The sequence below is a fragment of the Empidonax traillii genome, unplaced genomic scaffold (assembly GCF_003031625.1).
Source record: "Empidonax traillii isolate 1590-97213 ecotype Southwest subspecies unplaced genomic scaffold, ASM303162v1 scaffold1348:size125593, whole genome shotgun sequence".
NCBI lineage: Eukaryota > Metazoa > Chordata > Aves > Passeriformes > Tyrannidae > Empidonax > Empidonax traillii.
Genome location: NW_020956541.1, coordinates 23,246 through 43,027, shown reverse-complemented (window position 1 = coordinate 43,027; position 19,782 = coordinate 23,246). Strand labels below are relative to the sequence as shown.

Sequence of the window (19,782 nt, the reverse complement as noted above, 5' to 3'; positions counted from 1 at the left end):
AAAGGTTCATTAATGCAACTGAAGTGATTTGGTATTTTTCCCTAGAGAGCTTGAAAATCCACACTTTTCTTGTGTGCGGTTATTTGTCACGAAGACAAAACTCTGAGAAAAATCTCTCTTTAAATTTACGACGATGGCGGAAAAAACCCCCACAGAACAAAGAAAATAATAATAATAATAATACGAGTAGGAAAATTTAATTACAACACGTTAGGTCCTCAAGTCTCTAAATTTCCAAGAGCACACCTCCCAATTCATAACTCCCGCCTTTTAAACATTCCTAAGGTCCAACCCTGGTTTTCGTCATGGGGGGGCGTTTCTCCTCTTCGAATTGGCTCTCCTGTGCTCCCCCCTCATGCCAGGGGTGGAGTTTCAGACAAAATGGCGGCCTCCATCTGCCCCCATGGCCAGTCATGTGACATGGGGCTGGGTCAGCTATATTTCCAGTTAGTTCGCAATTCCCTCTTCCCGCATGCCCAATCCCTGGCATACATTTCAAGACTGAACTGTATGCCTTACAACTTTCGCGGAATGCCTATAGGTTGGTAATAAGAATAACCCTTTGTCCATTTTATTTGCTTGTAATAAAACCAGTTTTTTATTTCTCACAAAACCAGAATGACAAAAAGTAATTTCTGTTAGAAGGTGTTCCTCACACTGTCATTTTCTCTTTAAGCATGTAATAATACATGCTCCATGAAGTTAGATAGCAGCAGAATGAAAAGGCTACTTAGTGGTATAAGACAGGCATATACACAGCATGGAAATCATAGAATGGTTTGGGTTGGAAGTGAAAGAAATAAATGAGACAGTTTTATTACAAGCAGAGTTTCCATGGTTGCCTCGTGATGAGGAGTTTTAGTGACCAGGGGTGTTCTGCAGCTGCCTGTGGCTGCAGCTCTGTTGCAGTCATGACCTGTTATAGGTACTAATAGTTGTGATCCTGTAAGAAATAAATAAGGTGGTTTTATTACAAGCAGGAGTTTACTCATGTCAAGATACCTGGAAGCTGCATTGTTTGGGGGGGGTTGGAGAGTTATTTAGTAGTGGGGTACTGATTGTTTGCAGTTACTTATTGTTGTTGCCTATAGTTACAGTATAGAGGCGAGTCGGGAAGCCTGTAAGACAATGGGACCAGCTAGGGCTCATTGCCAAGGGACCACATGGCCAGGACAGGGAAACAATCTGAGAGGTCAGTTAAGACAACCAATGGACTGGCAAAGGGAAATGTGAGCTGGCCCTGAGAGACCCAATCGAGCTCAAAAGGGCTATATCACCTTTTAAGGAAGAAAAGGAGCAGAGCTGAGCATGGGAGGAAGGAGGGAATAGTTATGCAAATCAAGAAACCTTAAAAGAACTGCCCCCTCCCATCTCATGTGTGCTCTCGGGCTCTGGCATGAGGCAGACCTGATCACACCCAGTGCGCTGAAAATAAAGTTCTTTGTTTCACTTTATTTGGCCGTCTTTGTAATTTTAATTTGATATATTTCTCACAGAAGGGACTTCAAAGATAATCTAGTTCCAACCCCCCTGCCGTGTGCAGGGACACCTTACACTAGACCAGGTTGGTCACAGCCCCATCCAGCCTGGCCTTGAACATTTCCAGGGATGGTGTCATAGGTTTGCTTGTTTTAAAGAAAAAAACTCCGCAGGGAATTTTTTCCCCTGTCCCACTGTGAAAGGAAGGTGTTGTCAAGAGAGGGTGACGGGATAGCTAGAGTGATTCACACACACAAAAGAACTAGCCAGCAGCCCCACATTCCAAGCTAATGGGCCTCAGTAGACTGCTGGGGGGGAGGTGAGTTTTTCTCCTTGGGAAACTGCATCCTTTTTTACCTTTTTTTCTGGGACTCAGGAAGTATGCAGGGGGGAGAAGCAAGCTCCAGGTTCAGTTTGTTCTTTTTTCCTCCTCGGCCGGGCAGCCGGTTCTTCGGACACAGTTTCGCATCCTGTTTTGCCCCCCTGTGTGCCCCCCTCAGAGCTGCCAAGGATCCAGAAACTGACAGCATTTTGTGATTTTTTTCCCTTTCTTCCTGGGTTTCCCCGTTCCTCGTTGGACAAACTGACATCCTGGTCCCTTGCTAGCTGCCACTTTCATGGTTGAGGGTGGGGGGGACCCACCTTGGGGTCTTGAACCACCTGGCACAGCTGAGATCTGCCATTTGCCACTTGGGGTTCGCCAATAGTGCCCCCTGACAACCACTAGAGTGCAATCGCAGGCTCTACTGCTCCGGAGATCCAACAGCGCCTCCTGCTGATCGTGCTTAGAATTGCCCCGAAAGGAGTAAAGAACTGTTTTTAGGTGGGAATTTGGGTGAGGTATTGTTGTTTGGTTTTGTTCTTTTGGTGTGCTACCTATATGCATACATCCTTTAATAAAGGGCTTTTAATTTTTTGTTTCTTTCTCCACATTTCCTCGACTGGACCCTCTTAATTTTGGATTTACAATTGCTTAGAGGGGGAAGCTTGGTCTTCCTCATAACTTGCCCTCCTTAGCAAACACTTCTGTCTCCTTAAACTGAGACAGATGGTGCATCCACAACATTGCTAGGCAACCTGTGCCAGTGTCTCACCACCCTCACAGGGAAGAATTTCTTCCTAATATCCAATCTAACCCTACTCTCTAGCAGTTTAAAACCACTGTCCCTTGTCCTGTCACTACAATTCTTGATGAAGTCCTTCCCCATCTTTCCTGTAGGTCCCCATAATAAGTACAGTGATACTAGGCATTGGAATGGGCTGCCCAGGGAAGTGGTGGATTCTCCATCCCTGGAGGTTTTAAAGATGAGACTGGATGTGGCACTTAGTGCCATAGTCTAGTAAGAGCGGTGATAGTGGATCAAGAGTTGGACTTGATGATCTCAGAGGTCCTTTCCAACCCAGCTGATTCTATGATTCTAGTAGCAAAGCAAAGTGTGGGAAATATTATTTGAAGGCTTTTAGGTTTTTTCAGTATTTCTCAGAATATTCCAAGTTGGAAGGGACCCACAAGGATCCTCGAGTCCAACTCTGAAGTGAATGGCCCATAAGGAGACTGAACCCACAACCTCGGTGTTATTAGCACCATGCTCTAACCAACTGAGCTAATCTCAGGGTTGTTCTTGTGTCATACTTTAATATGTACTTTCAATGATAAGCTAAACAATTCTACTGACTTTAGGCAGTGGAAATAGTTGATTCATAACAAAAAATTACAAAATAGCATAGGAATATTATCCAGAACTGCTTTGCATACTCTATAACAATGTTGTGTTAGTCTTGCTATGTCAAACTATGTGATGCTCAAAGCATTAAGACACATCCTTTGAGCAGTAACAGACATCTATCTGAAAGCAACAGGATGCACACAATCTTATTACTTCAGCAACAAGCTGAGTTTCTGTATTATAACTTCATACTATCAACATCATTCATTAGAAGCAATTGCATTATGCATTGTTGAGGGAGGAAGGGGTTGAAAACAGAAAATTGGCAAGAAGAAAAGAGAATAAGTTGGGTTTAGAATTGTTTTAGCTTAAAGACCAATCTTGCAGCTGGGAATTGCTAAGAATATTGCTTCAGTGTGGGAATCTTCACACCCTGTGTTTCCTTCAGGTTGTTTTCTGTCTATTGAAAGAAATGGAATTGTCTCAAGGAAGATGACAGAATGTTGTTAAAAACTTACTAGCATTCTTTCCCGAAGGCTTGGGGGGAAGGGAGATAAGAGAGAAAGCTTAGAACTGTAAAAATAGCCTAGTGAGCCACTTGCACATGCATCAGGCCTTTAAGACAAAGCCCAGACCAGGCTGGTGCTTTTTGCCCCTGCTAGGCTTTGACTTAGCAGTGTATGTGTGTGTCCCTGCAAATGATGGAATAAATCTATTCCTCACACTTCAGCTGTGAGTTGTGGCCATCTTGGTTAACCTGCATCTATCAATTCTTACAATTGTACTACAAAAAGTCAGGACTTCTGTTGACAAAAATCTTAGGCCCCACATGTCTGGCTAAATATGCTCTATGAACATACAAGTGCAATCTAATAACTGAAGTCTGTTAGGTCAGTCTATTCCTGACATATCCTGTTGTCATGTTCTCAGAGAAAGGTTAAAAATAAAAACACAGAAAAATACATATCTGCTTCTTATCACCTGGAAGTACACACTCAAAAACCTACTGAAATCCAAATTCAACCATCCCTGTATCCTCCAGGAACTTGTCAAGAAAGTTAATACTAAACTTGTCTAGTTCAAAAGCATGACACTGGTCAAGACCTTCTGTCTTCGAATCACAACTGAACCATTATTATTCTTAACTACTTTAAAAGTGATTCTCCATAAGCATAAAAAACTTTATCAAGTTGATAATGTTTCTCTTCTCAAGAATTCCTTCAGTTAGACCAGTCACCATCATCAACATTCAACTTGGAGGTATTCAAGCTTCAAAGGAACAAAACCAAACTCGTTTGTATGTTGAACATTCTGGGATATTCTGGAATATTACATTAGCACATACCAATATGCATACAGAACTGGGGAAATCAATAATACTACACAGTAGTCCCAAAACTGGGGGGGAAGGGGGGGAGGGGAGGAAGTCTAAACTTCATTATAGAGCAAAAATTCACTACTACTGTCTTTTATAGAGAAGATGTCTTTTAAGTTTTCAAAAAAAAAAAAAAAAAGGGATACAATAAGGATACAATATTGGATCTTCTAGTTGCTGAAACCATTTCTACCTGCAAAGTCCACAAATTCCTTACTGATTTGTTTGCTGACAACTCCAAGTTGTGTGGTGTGGTCAACACTCTAGAGGGAAGGGATGCCATCCAGAGGGACCTGGACAGGTTTAAGAGGTGGGCCCGTGCAAACCTCATGAAGTTCAACAAGGCCAAATGCAAGGTCCTGCACCTGGGTTGGGGCAATCCCAAGCATAAATATAGGCTGGGTGGAGATTGGATTGAGAGTAGCCCTGGGGAGAAGGATGTGGAACTACTGGAGCAAGTCCAGCAGAGGCCACAAAGATGCTCAGAGGGCTGGAGCACCTCTGCTATGGACACAGGCTGAGAGAGCTGGAGGTGTTCAGCCTGGAGAAGAGAAGGCTCCAGAGTGACCATAGAGCACCTTCCAGTAATTAAAGAGGCTCCAAGAGAGCTGGAGAGGGACTTCTGATAAGCCCCTGGAGTGAATGCCTTCACACCGACAGAGGGCAGAGTTAGATTGGATATTAGGAAGAAATTCTTGACTGTGAGAGTGATCAGGCACTGGATCACGTTGCCCAGAGAAGTGGTGGATGCCCCATCCCTGGAAATGTTCAAGGCCAGGTTGGATGGAGCTTTGAGCAACCTGGTCTAGTGGAAGGTGTCCCTGCCCATGGCACGGGGCTTGTAACTAGATGATCTTTAAGGTCCCTTCCAACTCAAACCTTTCTAGGATTCTATGATCATAGGAGGGTGAAGAGCCAGAGAAGTTATCATTTGCTGACAATATAATCTCCAAAATTGTATTCTATCTCTCAAAAAAAACCCCAAAGTAGACCAAAAAAAAAAAAAAAAAACCCAAAACTTCAAGTGCCAACAATTCCTAATTGTCCTGTGTTACATGAGAAGATATCTGCCAGGGTTGGTGCCATGGAATTCCAGACAACACTAGACAGATGTTAGAGGTTAATCTCAATTTTATGCCTCTCACATGCCTTTGTCCAGGAGCAAAAAAAAAAACCCCAAAAAATTAGCACCTTCCTTATTTTGTCTGGATTTAGCCCATATGGAATTTGACACTGGGTTATGAGCCTCTTGTTCATATATGTGCATGAGAAAGATACTGATCTTTGCTTTTTTCCAATCTAGCAAGTAGTGTATGTAAAGACTACATAGAAAGTGCTGTATTTCCCAGAAATATGGAAATTACAATTCAGTTGAGCAGACAAGTACCAGTTGATTGGTGCTCTGGTAGGCAAGTCTGCACTAATCTAGAATGATAAAGGAACTATCAAATGACACCAATCTGTAAAACTGAATGCAATGGCAGGCAGCTTTTTTAGTAGCTCAAAGAGCATCTCAGATATATAAAATTACCTTCCTTAACCTTGCTGTGGTCAAAAGATCCAAAAAAGGTGACAGCTTCAATGTGTAAACTGCAACAGTATCAGCACCAGACTTAAGATTTTTAACATGATCTTCTCACTTGTGGTCAGACAATTCCTGGCTGCTCTGTGGTATAGCTGATACTGGCCATTTTAGGATTAATTAACTTAATGAAGAATGAACAACTGCCTTATGCATTGTCTGTCAAATACAATGTCATGTTGGCAATTAGCTAAAAAGAAACTGTTGCAACCTCAAGCATATAATGAGGAGTAGATAAGCACAAGAGTAACATACCTTTTCTGATATATGTTTTTAATTTGCTATTATTTATGCAATCCCAAACATGTTTCAGCATGCAATTTGGGAAATAAGACTCACCTCAACTATACTAATCATATGAGGAAGCAGACGATCCATTCGAACTTCCAGCAACATTACCAGAGCACGACAAACATTTTTGAGTACTTCAGGCTCCTCATCACCAGCCAGTGCAAAAAGATTCTATTGGAAAGTAATACCAGTTGAAAAGCTTCAATTCATCTAGTTCAACTTGTATTTAAATTGACATTATTGGCTAACTAAAGTATGCAAATGTACTTCTGTACCATCCCACCCCACACCTCAGAAAACTGCATTATTTCCTAAACACATGGTTTAGCAAATGAAGTCTTTGGACTTTCAGTGTGTATTGTTACTCAGTGTTTTGGTCATGTATACATTAGACACAAGAACATTATTCCCTGAATTTTTTTCCCCTAAACATTAATGAAGTTCTGAAGCTAGAAAATGCCTTCAGAACATAACAGCAGCAAATAAAATACTCTGGATAACCCATAATCTAGACTCAGTGACATGATGATCCCTGTACAGAACTCTCAATCACAGGTAAGTGACAGACTACTGCCAATACCTCTCTAGAAAAAGTTTCCTCTATTTATGAAAAGGAAGAATTTTTCAAAATACTAATTTCTTGGGCTGGAAGAGTTCTTAGACTATTTTGAGCATAAATATGCAGAATGACCTTCAACTCATGGGGATTGAAGCTAAGAATGGGAAGCCATCAATGTGGAGTTTGAGGGTAGTGGTGGTTGTAAAACATTATTCAAAGTTCTTGATAAATTAGATATGTTATTTGACCTAACCCCCCCAACCAAGAATGCACACTCACCTCAATAAAAGAATCTATGTGCAACATAAGAGCTTGAGTTCTGCTGATGATGAATTGATTGACACACGCAACAGCATGAGACCTACAAATGGAACAGTTAAAATGTATGTTTTTCATGGATTAAACATTTTCTAAACTGCACATAGGCATCAAAAACATTAGGAAATAAATCACACTGTCCAAGCATCTTATAGAGGCAAGAGGGAACAAATCTGCACATCTATATTGTTACCAAGAGAAATTACTGAACCACATTTTAAAGTACCACCTTATACTACAATATATATAATAAATAATTTTAAATTAAGTATTCATTAAATAAAAAACATAGCAGGATGCCTATACCTGGCACATTTGTTCCAAACAGTATGCAAGGATGTTCTTTTTCATAATAATCATAATATACTATTATGATTCTTAATTTACTCTGATATTTACAATTCCATACAAGTCAACATGGTGACATTTTAGCATGCCCTTCTTCATTACTAAGTATCGAACTGCCTTGGCAAGATTTTTATAATATAATGAGACCAATATGCATCAGTAATATAGTTGTAGCTTAGAACAAATACACACTTTCATTAGGATATGTAATAAAACGCGGTAGAAACAAACTGAAAGTGAAGAACTGGTTCTTCTATTTCACTTCATGCAAAGCCATTGCTTACAAGTCTTTTTCATTCTCAGAGATACAAAAGCCACGTTATATAAGTAAAGGTACAAGATAAATCTACCTTTAAAAGCCTCTGAAGATCCATTCAAGTATTTTTACTAACATAACTCCAAACATCTAGTCTGTTCAGACATTTCTTGAAAGAAAGTCTCATAAACCAGTGTTCAAAAATTGTCTCTGGTCAGATTGAAATACTGTTAATATTTAAATACTGTTAAATACTAATAGTATTTTACTGACACTACAAATATTCTTCATACTTAAGCACTATGTACTGAAACCAGACCACAGGTCAGCAGGTGATCTGCTTTAAAGTTGAAACTGGTTTAACTATCTCAAAACCAAAGCTTATCTTTCTACAAGTGTCAGTTCATGCTTTGTTACATATTTTACTTAGTGTGCATCTATTTTAGGTGAGTTTTTAATCTTATTTAAATTCTATCAAGATATTCCTAGTTATGCTCTTTCTTTTAGTCTTCACCATCTGCTGGCAAAAACTGAACCCTCCAAGTTGTAAAATCTTTCAATATAATTTTCAAACAGGAGTCCAAAAACACATTTCAGAGAATCACATAGAGGTTGGAAGGGTCCTCTGTAGGTCAGCTGCTCAAGTAGGGCCACCTACTGCTGCTTGCAGAGGACCACATCACAATGGCTTTTGAATATCTCCAAGGATGGGGACTCTACCACATCTCTGGGTAACCTGTGCCAGTGCTTGGTTGTCCTCATGGTAAAAAAAGTGCTTCCCAATGTTCAGAGGGAACCTTCTGTCTCTCAGTCTTTGCCCATTGCTGCATGTCCTGTCACTGGACACAAATGAAAAGAGGTTGTCTCTGTCTTCTTTGCACCCTCCCTTCAGGTATTTACACACATGGATGATGTCACCCATGAGCCTTCTCTTCTCCAAACAGTCCCAGCTCTCTCAGTCTTTCCTCATAGGAGAGATGCTCCAGTCCCTTCATCATCTTTGTGGCCCTTCACTAGACTGTCTCCAGTAGCTCCATGTCTCTCTTGTACTTGGAAACCCAGAACTGGACACAGTTTTACAGGTGTAGCCTCACCTGGAGGGTGAGGGGAAGGATCTCCTCCCATGCTGGTAACACTCCAGCCCAGGATACCATTCACCTTGTTTGTGGCAAGGGCACATTGTTGGCTTATTTCAGAGTAAAAGCTACTGTTCTTGTTGACAAATATTAGCAATAACAAGTTAATTTTGGAATTTTTCTTCTATTCTATACTTCTGTTACTTTGGAGAGATTAATACTGTATTACAGTAAAAAGATCTTGAACCCATATAATTTTATCTAGCTGAAAGATAAAGAGTTTTATAAGTTTTGGTGCAGTTAAAGGAGGAAAATATTTTTCTGCAAGAACTCAGAAACTATTATCAGCAAATGATTTTTTACTCTTCCATTGATGCAGTGTCATAGATTTACTTGTTTTAAAAAAACCAAGGGGGAATTTTTTTCTTTCCCCTGCATCACTGTAAAAGAAAAATGTTGAACGGGGGAGGGTGGTTTTGCCTTGGGTGATTGACCCACACAAAATAACCAGGTGAGGAGTTATTTTTCTCTCCTCGGAAATGGGAGGCACTTCACTTTTGCCCTGACTCAGGCAGGGTGTGTGTTGGGAGGGGTCCAAGCTTCACTTTGTTTTCCACCTGCTCACCTGGCTGCTTCTGGCCCGTTTCCCTCCGATTTCCTGCGCCCTGTTCTGCCCCCAGCCCAGACCTGCTTGGACTTCATCAGAGAGGTTTGACCCATCTGTAGAGGAACCTTTTGGGGAGGAGGTCGCCCTTTCCCTCCTCTGCTCCCATATTGGCAGCGGCGTGTTCCCATCAATGAAAAGGGGGCAATCCTGGTCAGAGCCAGCTGCTGACAGCGTGAGTTTCATGGGAAGAGCCTCCCTTTTCCCTTCCCCTTTCCAGTAGGGGAAGATGATCTCCATTTTTGGCTTCTCCTGCACACCGGGGCCCCATGCAGTGACCACCAGAGCCCAGCAGCGCCTCCTGCCAACCACCACGGAGCAACTGCAGGCTCTGCTCCTCCAGTGATCCAACAGCGCCCCCTCCCAATCGTGGTTAGAATTGCGCCAAAAGGCAGAAAATACTGAACTGTTTCCTTTTTGAAGGGGACTTTGGGTGCAGAATTATTGTTTAGTTGTTTTTGTGTTCTTTTGTTGTTCTGCCAATGCACATATATCCTTTAATGAAGGGCTTTTATCTTTTCTTTCTCCACACTTCCTCAATCGGAGCCTCTTAATTTCGGATTTAAAATTGCTTGGAGGGAGGAGTTTGGTCTTCCTCATAACTCATCCTCCCTAGCAAAACACTTCAGTCTCATTAAACTGAGACATGCAGTCATAACAAAATTAATGCAAGATAGTTGTTTCTAATCAGAATATGAAATTTTAGCCACAGCATTGAAATTTTCATAATAATATGCAAAATATTTAAAAAATTGATTTTTAAAGTCAGACAGTGTTGGGTACCAGGCAGACATTAGGCCTGGGAAAGCAGGTGCAGTTGCTCAGCAAGAGGCCTCAGAGATAAGGATGGAATCCAGCAAACGGCCTTGGACACTCAGTGAGAGTGAGAGAAGAAGCTGCTAAACTTCTGTGGAAGAACATCATGGGGCAAACACCTGCAGCTCAAGTTAAAACTGAGAAAAAAGGACTTTTAACCTCTGCCTTACCTGTAGAAAAAAATATAGCCTTATATGTAGCAATACCAGTGCCATATGATAGTGTAAAAGAGTTCAGATAGAGTGAATAAGTTTTGAAAAATTGTATAACTGTGTGGCAAGTAGTTCCCTGCATGCTCCCTGCCCTGTAGTCTGCAAAATCCTTGTGCTAGGTGTGATAAATATGCTTAATGTAAACATTGCATTCCAGAATTGGCTCTTCAGCCATTTCTGGTGCTGCTCTCCACTTCCCCTCACCCTGCTGTGCGCGAGACGAAGAGGACGAAGAATAAAACCCTTGTTTTTGCTGCTGCAGTCAAGCTCTCTTTATTTCACCACCAAGCCTGCAGACAGCTAGGGACCAAAAAAGTTGGAGAGCTGGTTTAGGGAAGTGGACGTCAGCAAGAAAGATTCTAGATTTGGAAAATGTATAAAGAGGTGAGGATGAACTAAACAGATAAGTATGGAAATTACTGATGCATGAAATTTCTGTGCCTTCACTTCTCACATTTGCATATGCAGGATCATTTAAAAAAACTAAGCATGTTTTAAACCGATCTACAAAATATCAACCTTGCTGCTCATGTAAATAATTTTTTAACAGATAACTTTAGTATAACACCTACCTTATTTTTGGACTGCTGTGTTTGAAGAACTGCAAGAATTTAGGTATCATGACATTGAGTGGTCGGTCCAATACATCACTATCTAAAATTTCAGCAGAGTCTTCACATATCTTCTGAAGAGCACCAAATGCACCCTGTTTAAAAACAAACAAAACCCAAAAAACCCAAAAAATCTGTTCTTTTAAATTTTGAAGAAAGTAACATTTTAGGTTTTGTACAGAACACAATTTTAGCAAAAGACCACAGTAAATGGAGTTAATTAACAAAGTAAACATAGCTGACTAAATATGGAGTTTAATTAAAATAAAGACTTTTTATTTAGGCACTTTATACTATCATCTGTAAGATGTCAAGCTGGATGAGTCTATAACAGGTAAGCGGCAATTTAATTTTAACATTCAATGCTCATTTATGTATTCATATTAATAAAAATGCTTAAAAGCAAGATTTTTTAAAAATCAGATAACTTTTTTTCTTCATAGCTTAAAACAGTTAAGCTGGTATCTATTTTCCTTCATAAACACTGAACAAAAAAGATTATATATGTGCATATACACACATACAAAATACTATACATATATATAGTATCTATGAAGAGAGAAAAAATATATTAAAATTTAAATACTAATCCATTTAAAAATAAGCCTCTTTACCTCACAGGTATTATAATCTTCAGAATCCAACAGGCTGCAAAGCTTTGGTAAGAGGTCAGGCCAATTCTGTAATTCCCCTTTTGAAGCAATGGTTGTTATCAGAATGCCTAAGTGAATCAGAGGGATAAAGGAAATGAGATCTCGTATATCTTTACAGGTTTCCCACCAATTTTTCTCATTTTAGTCTTCTAAAAGATCTAAGGAGTTAAGAAATTTATTGTTTTATTAAGAGCTGGCCAACATAAAAAGAGGAAGTACATTTAATTACAAATGGTATTTGAAAGGCTTTGAAATGCAAAGGCAGGTTGCTCCTTCCTGCTATCATGAAGGGCTCAGATGTGAGAAGTCAAGCACAAAGTAATTCCAGTTAAGGTAGTAATCATGTCCAAATACTCCAGGGAAGGTTCTGCTCTATCTTTACTAAAAACTGTACAAATCTTGACCTCCAATAAACATAGAGTAATATCCAGCTCAAGTCACCCCCTCTTTATTATGATACAAAGGCAGGAACATCAAAAGATGTCATTCTAAAAAATTATAACCCATTGCTAAATTATGTGTTCACAACTCTACTATGTTTACACAAAACATTAAGAGCACATGCTGATGTCCAGGTGTTAGAAAGATAAATTCAACTTGCTGGTAGAATTGCTTTGTTAAGGTTTAGGGCTGGACATACTTCAATGATCTCAGACCTAGTGGGAGGTTAACAAAGCTTGGGAAGAAGGATGTACCACTGCAAGTGGACACGAAGAATGCAGAATGTATGGGCCACAAGGACATCTGGCAGAACTCCCAAGATAAGGAAGAAACTAATAAAACCAACTCAGCAACTGTGCAGAAATCAGCTCCAACTGTGTAAAAGATAATTCCAGCAGGGGAAGATTGCAACCATTGACTCACGGACCAACGACCCCAGAAAACCACCAACCCAAAAGAAGAGGAAGACTGAGCATGTGGACTAATTAGCATGGGAAGTGAGAGAATCATTAACCAGTAGGAGGTAGAATACTAATTAATAAGAGAACTATGTAACTTGTAACCAGTGAGCATTAATGCCTTTGTTAAAATGTAAAAATAGTATAAGGTTTTGATGATCAGGGAGCCAGTCTTTTGTGGGTTACCACTCAGCTCCCTACTTTGCACCAAGTAGAATAAAAAAATAAAAATACCTTGCCTCAGTGTGTTAATTAGCACTGTGCACAGGGCAGCAAGCCCACATTCTAAGACAGATACCTAAGAGCTTACACACTATGGCAGGTCATCCAGTGATCAGCTGTACGGGTTGGCTGATTCAGATCTAGCAAATAGAGAGGATAGCCCAGAGAGTCATTTCCATTTTCAACACTGCAGTGGGTTTCTGTGGCTGGGTTTTGGTAGCAGGGGGGGCCACAGGGGTGGCTTCTGTTAGAAGTTGCTAGAAGCTTCCCCTGTCCCGTGGAGCCAATGCCAGTCGGCTCCAGGACAGACTTCCTGCCACTGGCCAAGGACAGGCCCATCAGGAGTAATAGTAACGCCTCTGGGATAACATATTTAAGAACAGAAGGTTGTTGCACAGAAAGAATTCCAGCCAGGGAAGAGCAGAGTGAGAACATGGGAACAACAAAGTAGACACCAAGGTCAGTGCAGAAGGAGGGGGAGGAGGCGCTCCAGGCTGCCGGAGCTGAGGCCCCTGGAGCCCCTGGTGCAGACCATAGTAGAGCAGGTTGTCCCCCTGTGGCCCATAGAGGACCATCAGGGTGCAGAGACCCACCTGCAACCCATGGAGGAGCCCATGCTGGAACAGGAGGAGGAGCCCATGCATGAAGGAGGATGTGACCCCGTGGGAGGTCCAAGATGGAGCAGGGTCCTGTTGGGGACCTGCAGCACATGGAGAGGGAAGCCCATACTGGAGCAGATTTTTCCCAGGTAGGACTTGTGGTCCCTGTGGGGGACCCATGTCGGTACAGCACATCCATGAAGGACTGACCCCATGGAGGAGGGACCCACAGGACAGTAGTTTGGGAACAACTGCTGTTTGAGGGATGGACTCACGCCGGAGAGGTCCATCAAGGACTGTCTCCCATGGGAGGGACCCCACAGGAGCAGCGGAAGGACTCCTCTCTCTGAGCAGTGGCATAAACAACAACTGACCGCAACCCCCATTCCCGTCCCCCTGCACTGCTGGGAGGGAGAACATGGAAGGAAGGAGGGGTGGGGGGAAGGTGTTTTTAAGGCTGTTTTATTTCTCACTCTTTGGCTCTTATCCTGTTAGTAATAAATTTAAGTACTATCTCCACTTTCAGTCTGTTTTGCCCATGAAGGTAATCAGCAAGTGACCTCTCCCAGTTCCTATCTCTACTCATGAATCCTTAGCTGTTGTGTTTTTTTCTCTCTTCTCTCTCCTCTGTCCAGTTGCAGAGGCAGAGTGAGAGAGTAGCTTTAGTGGGTACCTGGTATCCATCCAGGGTCAAATATCCCAGGAAAAATTAATTAGGTGACAAGAATGGGGAAAGCTGCTTATAAACTTGGACTGACTATGAGTCCATTTTGCCTCAATTAGTAATCTCCCAAGTGACAAGTGATTAAAAAAAAAGCTTCCCTAAGTTTTTCATTGAGCTAATCATGCAATATCCTTTTTCTTTGGAATAAAACGTTAAAACTGTTATGAAATATACAAGAATACAGGACCATATTACATAGACACCTCCTAAATACATGCATTTATTTCCTGGTAAGTTTGTGGGTCCTCAACATATGCAACTGTAGTTTTTGAAGTTGAATCCATATTTCAATGTTGGCACAAGGGTTTTTAAAACCTGTACCGCACAGCACAGAGAAGGCAGCAGGGGTCTCGGTTTTCAGTCTTTCCCCTGCTGTAGGGGGAGAGGGAGGCCTCCCCGGGCCTCTTCCTCCCCCCTCCTGCTTCACTGACCTTGGAGTTTACATTGCTATCTCATGTTCTCCTCTGCTCTCCTCTGAGCTGGAATTTCTTCTGCACCATGTCTCAGCCGGTCAGTTTCTCTCTAGAGTTTTTTCTCCACTTTATTACATGTCTCGACCAGGGCGAGCTTCAGTGTCACACCTGCCCCCAGCTCAGGGCCGGGGCGAGGAAGGGGGCCTGACCCACACCTGGGGCCTGCCGCCTCCCCCCTACATGGCTCCTAATTTCTTCTGCGCAACACACCTTGTCTTCTTCTGTTCTTAAATATGTTATCACAGAAGCAAATATCATTGGCTAGTAGTAGGAAGTCCATCTTGGAGCTGGCTATCATTGGTTTTTTCATAGAATAGCAAAAGCTTCTAGTAGCTTCTAATTGAAATTATCTCTAGGGCCCCCTATTACCAAAAATTCAGCCACGTGAACCCATGACACCCCTGTAGTCCCACCTCTTAGTAAAACCTGGCCATGCAAACCCTTTACAGCATCTTAAAGAGTATCTATGACTAACAAAGGCCAACTCATATGCTAAGAAGGCAGCCTAGGCAGATAGCAATATTTTTACACCTAGCTAGTTTGAAGAGACCAGTGAGTAATGGACCAACCTCACTATTAAGACACAAACCTACATGGATACAATACTTAATTACTTCACACAGGAGGGTGAAAAAATACTAAATAGCAACTCTTACTATGTAAGCATACAAATAATCAGTTGGTATGCATCTTCAGAGTTCAAATATGCTTGAATAATCTTTGTAAGGACCACTTATAGCTCAACAGTAATTGAGCTATGAATTCAAAAATGTTTCCTCAAATCAAACAAATCAAACAATAAAATGCTCAAAAACCAAAATGCTCAAAACATAGCCTGCAACCTGCCACCTCCCCTAGCTGTCACCACCACCAAATCACCCTAAGAGAGAAATCCAAACAGCTGTTATATATTCGCCTGAGGGAACTGGCTGATGTAGTTGCCAAGCCGCTCTCCATGATATTTGAAAAGTCATGGCAGTCAGGTGAAGTCCCAGATGACTGGAAAAGGGGAAACATTGTACCCATCTTTAAAAAGGATAGAAAGGAAGACCCTGGAAAGTACTGACCTGTCAGACTCACCTCTGTGCCTAAGAAGATCCTGGGACAGATCCTCCTAGAAACTATGCTAAGGCACATGGAGGACAGGGAGGTGATTTAAGACAGCATGGTTTCACCAATTGCAAGTCCTGCCTGACCCACCTGCGGCCTTCTACAACAGACACTACATCAATGGACAAGAGAAGGGGTACGGATGTCATCCACCTGGACTTCTGTAAAGCCTTTGACATGGTCTCCCATAACATCCTTCTCTCTAAATTGAAGAGAGAGATGGATATAAAGGATGGACTGTTTGGTGGGTAAGGAATTGGTTGGACAGTCACATCCAGAGGGTTGTGGTCAATGGCACAGAGTCCTGATGGACATCAGTGGCAAGTGGTGTCCCTCAGGGGTCTGTATTGAGACCAGTGCTATTCAATGTCTTCATCAATGACATAGACAGTGAGATCAAGTGCACTGTCAGCAAGTTTGCAGATGACACCAAGCTGAGTGGTGCAGTTGACACACTTGAAGGAGGGGATGGCATCCAGAGGGACCAGGACAAGTACAAGAAGTGGGTCCATGGGAACTTCATGAGGTTCAATAAGACCAAGTACAAGGTGCTGCACCTGTGTCGGGGCAACCCCCAGCATCAGTACAGCCTGGGGAATGACCAGATCAAGAGCAGCCCTGCCGAGAAGGACTTGGGAATGCTGGTGGATGAGAGGCTGGACTTGAGCCAGCAGTGTGTGCTTGCAACCCAGAAAGCCAACTGTATCCTGGACTGCATTAAAAGCAGCACATCCAGCAGGTTGAGAGAAGTGATTCTGCCCCTCTGCTCTGGTGAGACTCCATCTGGACTACTGCATCCAGGCTCTGGGGGCAATGGAAGGACATCAATCTGTTGGAGCGAGTCCAGAGGAGGCCACGAAGCTGATTAGATGGCTGGAACACCTCTTCTATGTGGAAAGGTTGAGAGAATTGTTGTTCAGCCTGGAGAAGAGAAGGCACCGGGGTGACCTTATAGCAGCCTTCCAGTACCTGAAGGGAGTCTACAAGAGAGATGGAGAGGGACTTTTTACAAGACTCTGGAGTGACAGGACAAGGAGGAATGGCTTCAAACTGACAGAGGGCAAGGTTAGATTAGAAATTAGGAAGACATTCTTGACTGTGAGAGTGATGAGGCACTGGAACAGGTTGCCCACAGAAGTTGTGGATGTCCCATCCATGGAAGTGTTCAAGGCCAGGCTGGATGGGGCTCTAAGCCACCAGGTCTAGTGGAAGGTGTTCCTGCCCATGGCAGACGGGTTGGAACTACATGATCTTTTTGGTCCCTTCATACCCAAACCATTCTGTGATTCTATGATATTCTTATATACTTCAGTCAGCTCCATTGTACTTCCCTGACAACTTCTTTAATCAATCAAGCACAACTTTCTACAACCTTAAATCACTACTATTCTTAAGGAAACAGAGCATAAATATAGTTCACAGTAATGCAAATTAACAAGGGACGAGACAGCAGGCAAAAGCAAAGAGATGGATATTTTCCTCTACTCCAAAGTCCTTAACCCAGATGTCTGGAGAAAGAATTCTATAGAAAGAGCAAAGGATTCTAAAGGAGCAAACATTGGTAGATTATTTGTCCTGGTATTGAAACAGAGCAGGGCCCTGAAGGAGTTAACTCAGAATGCAAGCTCTGGGTAAAGAACTAAAGGAACCAGAATTCAAGGCTAGTGGAAAATAACACCTTGCCAAAGAATGCTAACACACTAACACAAAGAACATAAAGTAAGAACATAGGGAAATAAAGAACACAAAAAATGCTAACACATATACCGAAATAGACATGAGGAAGGGTTCCTTAGGAGAAAAGGGGCAAAATAGGGGCATGAGTCCAAAATCTTGCAAAACTCACCATCAGGAAGACAGTCAACTAAGGAAGCTGAAGAGTTCACCGAGGAAGACTCCTAAAATACGACCCTCTCTGAGGCTGAAGAAACAGGAACAACCCCCAAAACTGCACCCCAAAAGGAACACTCCGCCCAGACTCCACCTTAACTCCATCTGCTATGAATATTACAATGAAATGATGCAATAATATGAATATGCATGTAAAAAATTATGTTATCTCTCACAAAACTGTATAAATACCTGACTTTACACTGATAACTTTGGGCTAGTTTTGTCCAGCATGACTTGGCTAGCCCCCAACATTGCTTAAAATAAATACCTTTTGCTGCTTAAAGACTCAAAACTGTCTCTGAGCAGTTTTCAATGCGCCTTTTGGGGCATCAGTATCATCTGTGAAAAAGTTCATTTTCTTCTCAGTAGTTGGCACAGTGCTGAGTTTTGGATTCAGTATGAGAATAATGCTGGTAGCACACTGATGTTTTGGTTGTTGCTGAGCAGTGCTTACTCTGAGTCAAGGGCTTTCCAGTGTCTTGTTCTGCCAGTGAGGAACTGCACAAGAAGCTGGGAGGGAGCACAGCTGGGACATCTCACCCAAACTGGCCAAAGGGATATTCTACACTATAGAATGTCATGTGTCATGTATATGAACTGGGTGGAGGTGGCCATGAGGGGCCAATTGCTGCTCAGGGATGTTCTGGACATCAGTCAGCAGGTGGTGAGCAACTGTATTATGCATCGCTTGTTTCTCTTAGCTTCTGTTACTCTCTCTCCCTCTCATGACAATTATAATTAGCATTATTAGTATATATTTATTATTAATATTATATTGATGCCTTAGAATTTTAAGGATCTTTAGCAAATATGGATTTTAGTAGAGTTGTAAAGTTTCTCATGCTTTAGAATAGTAGTTGACAGTTACCAAACCTATTCTTATGCCTCATATCAAATTTTCTAAATTCTTTAGGTTTGTTTAATGTTCTTCTCAAGGAAAAGGACTCTTGCAAGCACATCTTATTTAAGACATATGCACCTGGACTGAAGCAACAAGATATCATTGTAGCCAAAGCAACCTTGAGGGCCTGGATGACCCTCAGTGGTCTGGGGCGCAGGCTTCAAACCTGTAGCTGTCATCAATATTTTGTTTCAATGAATATGTGTGGGCTGCCTGGCTAAGAACAGGCACTATGGACAAGCCATACTTAGCAAGAGGCCTGCTTGTAGGAAAAGTACTAGCTCTAATATCAGGTTGCAAGAATGTAAACTATTGAGATAACGGGAAGGAGTTCTCAGAGACAGACAATGAACAGCGCATGGACGCTGCATGCTGACCAATTGCATGGCAACATGTACTGACTAGTGAGAGGTGTGTTTGACCATTGCAGGCCAGTCGTGTGAGGACATGTGCTTATAGTTAACCAATAATGTAACGACATGTATGTGTGTGAGAATATAAAACGAATGCTGTAACACATAATAAAGTGGATTCTGCCTATCGATCACGTTGATCTGCGTGCAGTTTCTCCGTGCCCTCTCGGCTACAAATATGTATAAAGTGAGAATATCTACTGAATATGTAAACAGTCATCATGGCTAGGCTTCGCGAACGAAGATTTGAGAGGGGCTCTACCCACGCTTGCTACAAGCACGCTGATGGCTAAAAAGGCCAATGCGAGATAGACAAGTCCGGTTGCAGAATGTACAGCAGAAAGACTCCCCAGGTGATATCGACAAGACGCGATTCTTTCTGCGTTGTCTTTTCTCCTCGAGAGTGATCCTGCGTGTGTTCTCAAAAGCAGCAGCAGCGTTATAGATGGTGCGTCTCCAGGCCTCCCGATTGGAGGCCAGGGTAGACCAATGGTTGTGGTCAATATTGCCAAGGCTGAGGGACTGTTTCAGGCAGTCCTTGTATCTCCTCTTCGGGCCTCCTCTCTTGCGGCAGCCAGTGGCAAGTTCCCCATAAAGCACGATCTTGGGGAGGCGATGGTCCTGCATCCTGGAGACGTGCC

At 42.2% G+C, this 19,782-nt stretch overlaps 1 protein-coding gene across 1 annotated transcript in view; it reads right to left on the bottom strand.

The window, feature by feature from the left end:
• LOC114069732 (transportin-1-like) overlaps positions 1–19,782 on the bottom strand; it is a 55,742-nt gene that overhangs the window by 27,413 nt on the left and 8,547 nt on the right. The window contains 4 exon segments of the mRNA XM_027906736.1: positions 6,443–6,565; positions 7,233–7,314; positions 11,216–11,349; positions 11,869–11,975. Of these exon segments, the coding sequence (XP_027762537.1) occupies positions 6,443–6,565; positions 7,233–7,314; positions 11,216–11,349; positions 11,869–11,975 (446 nt within the window).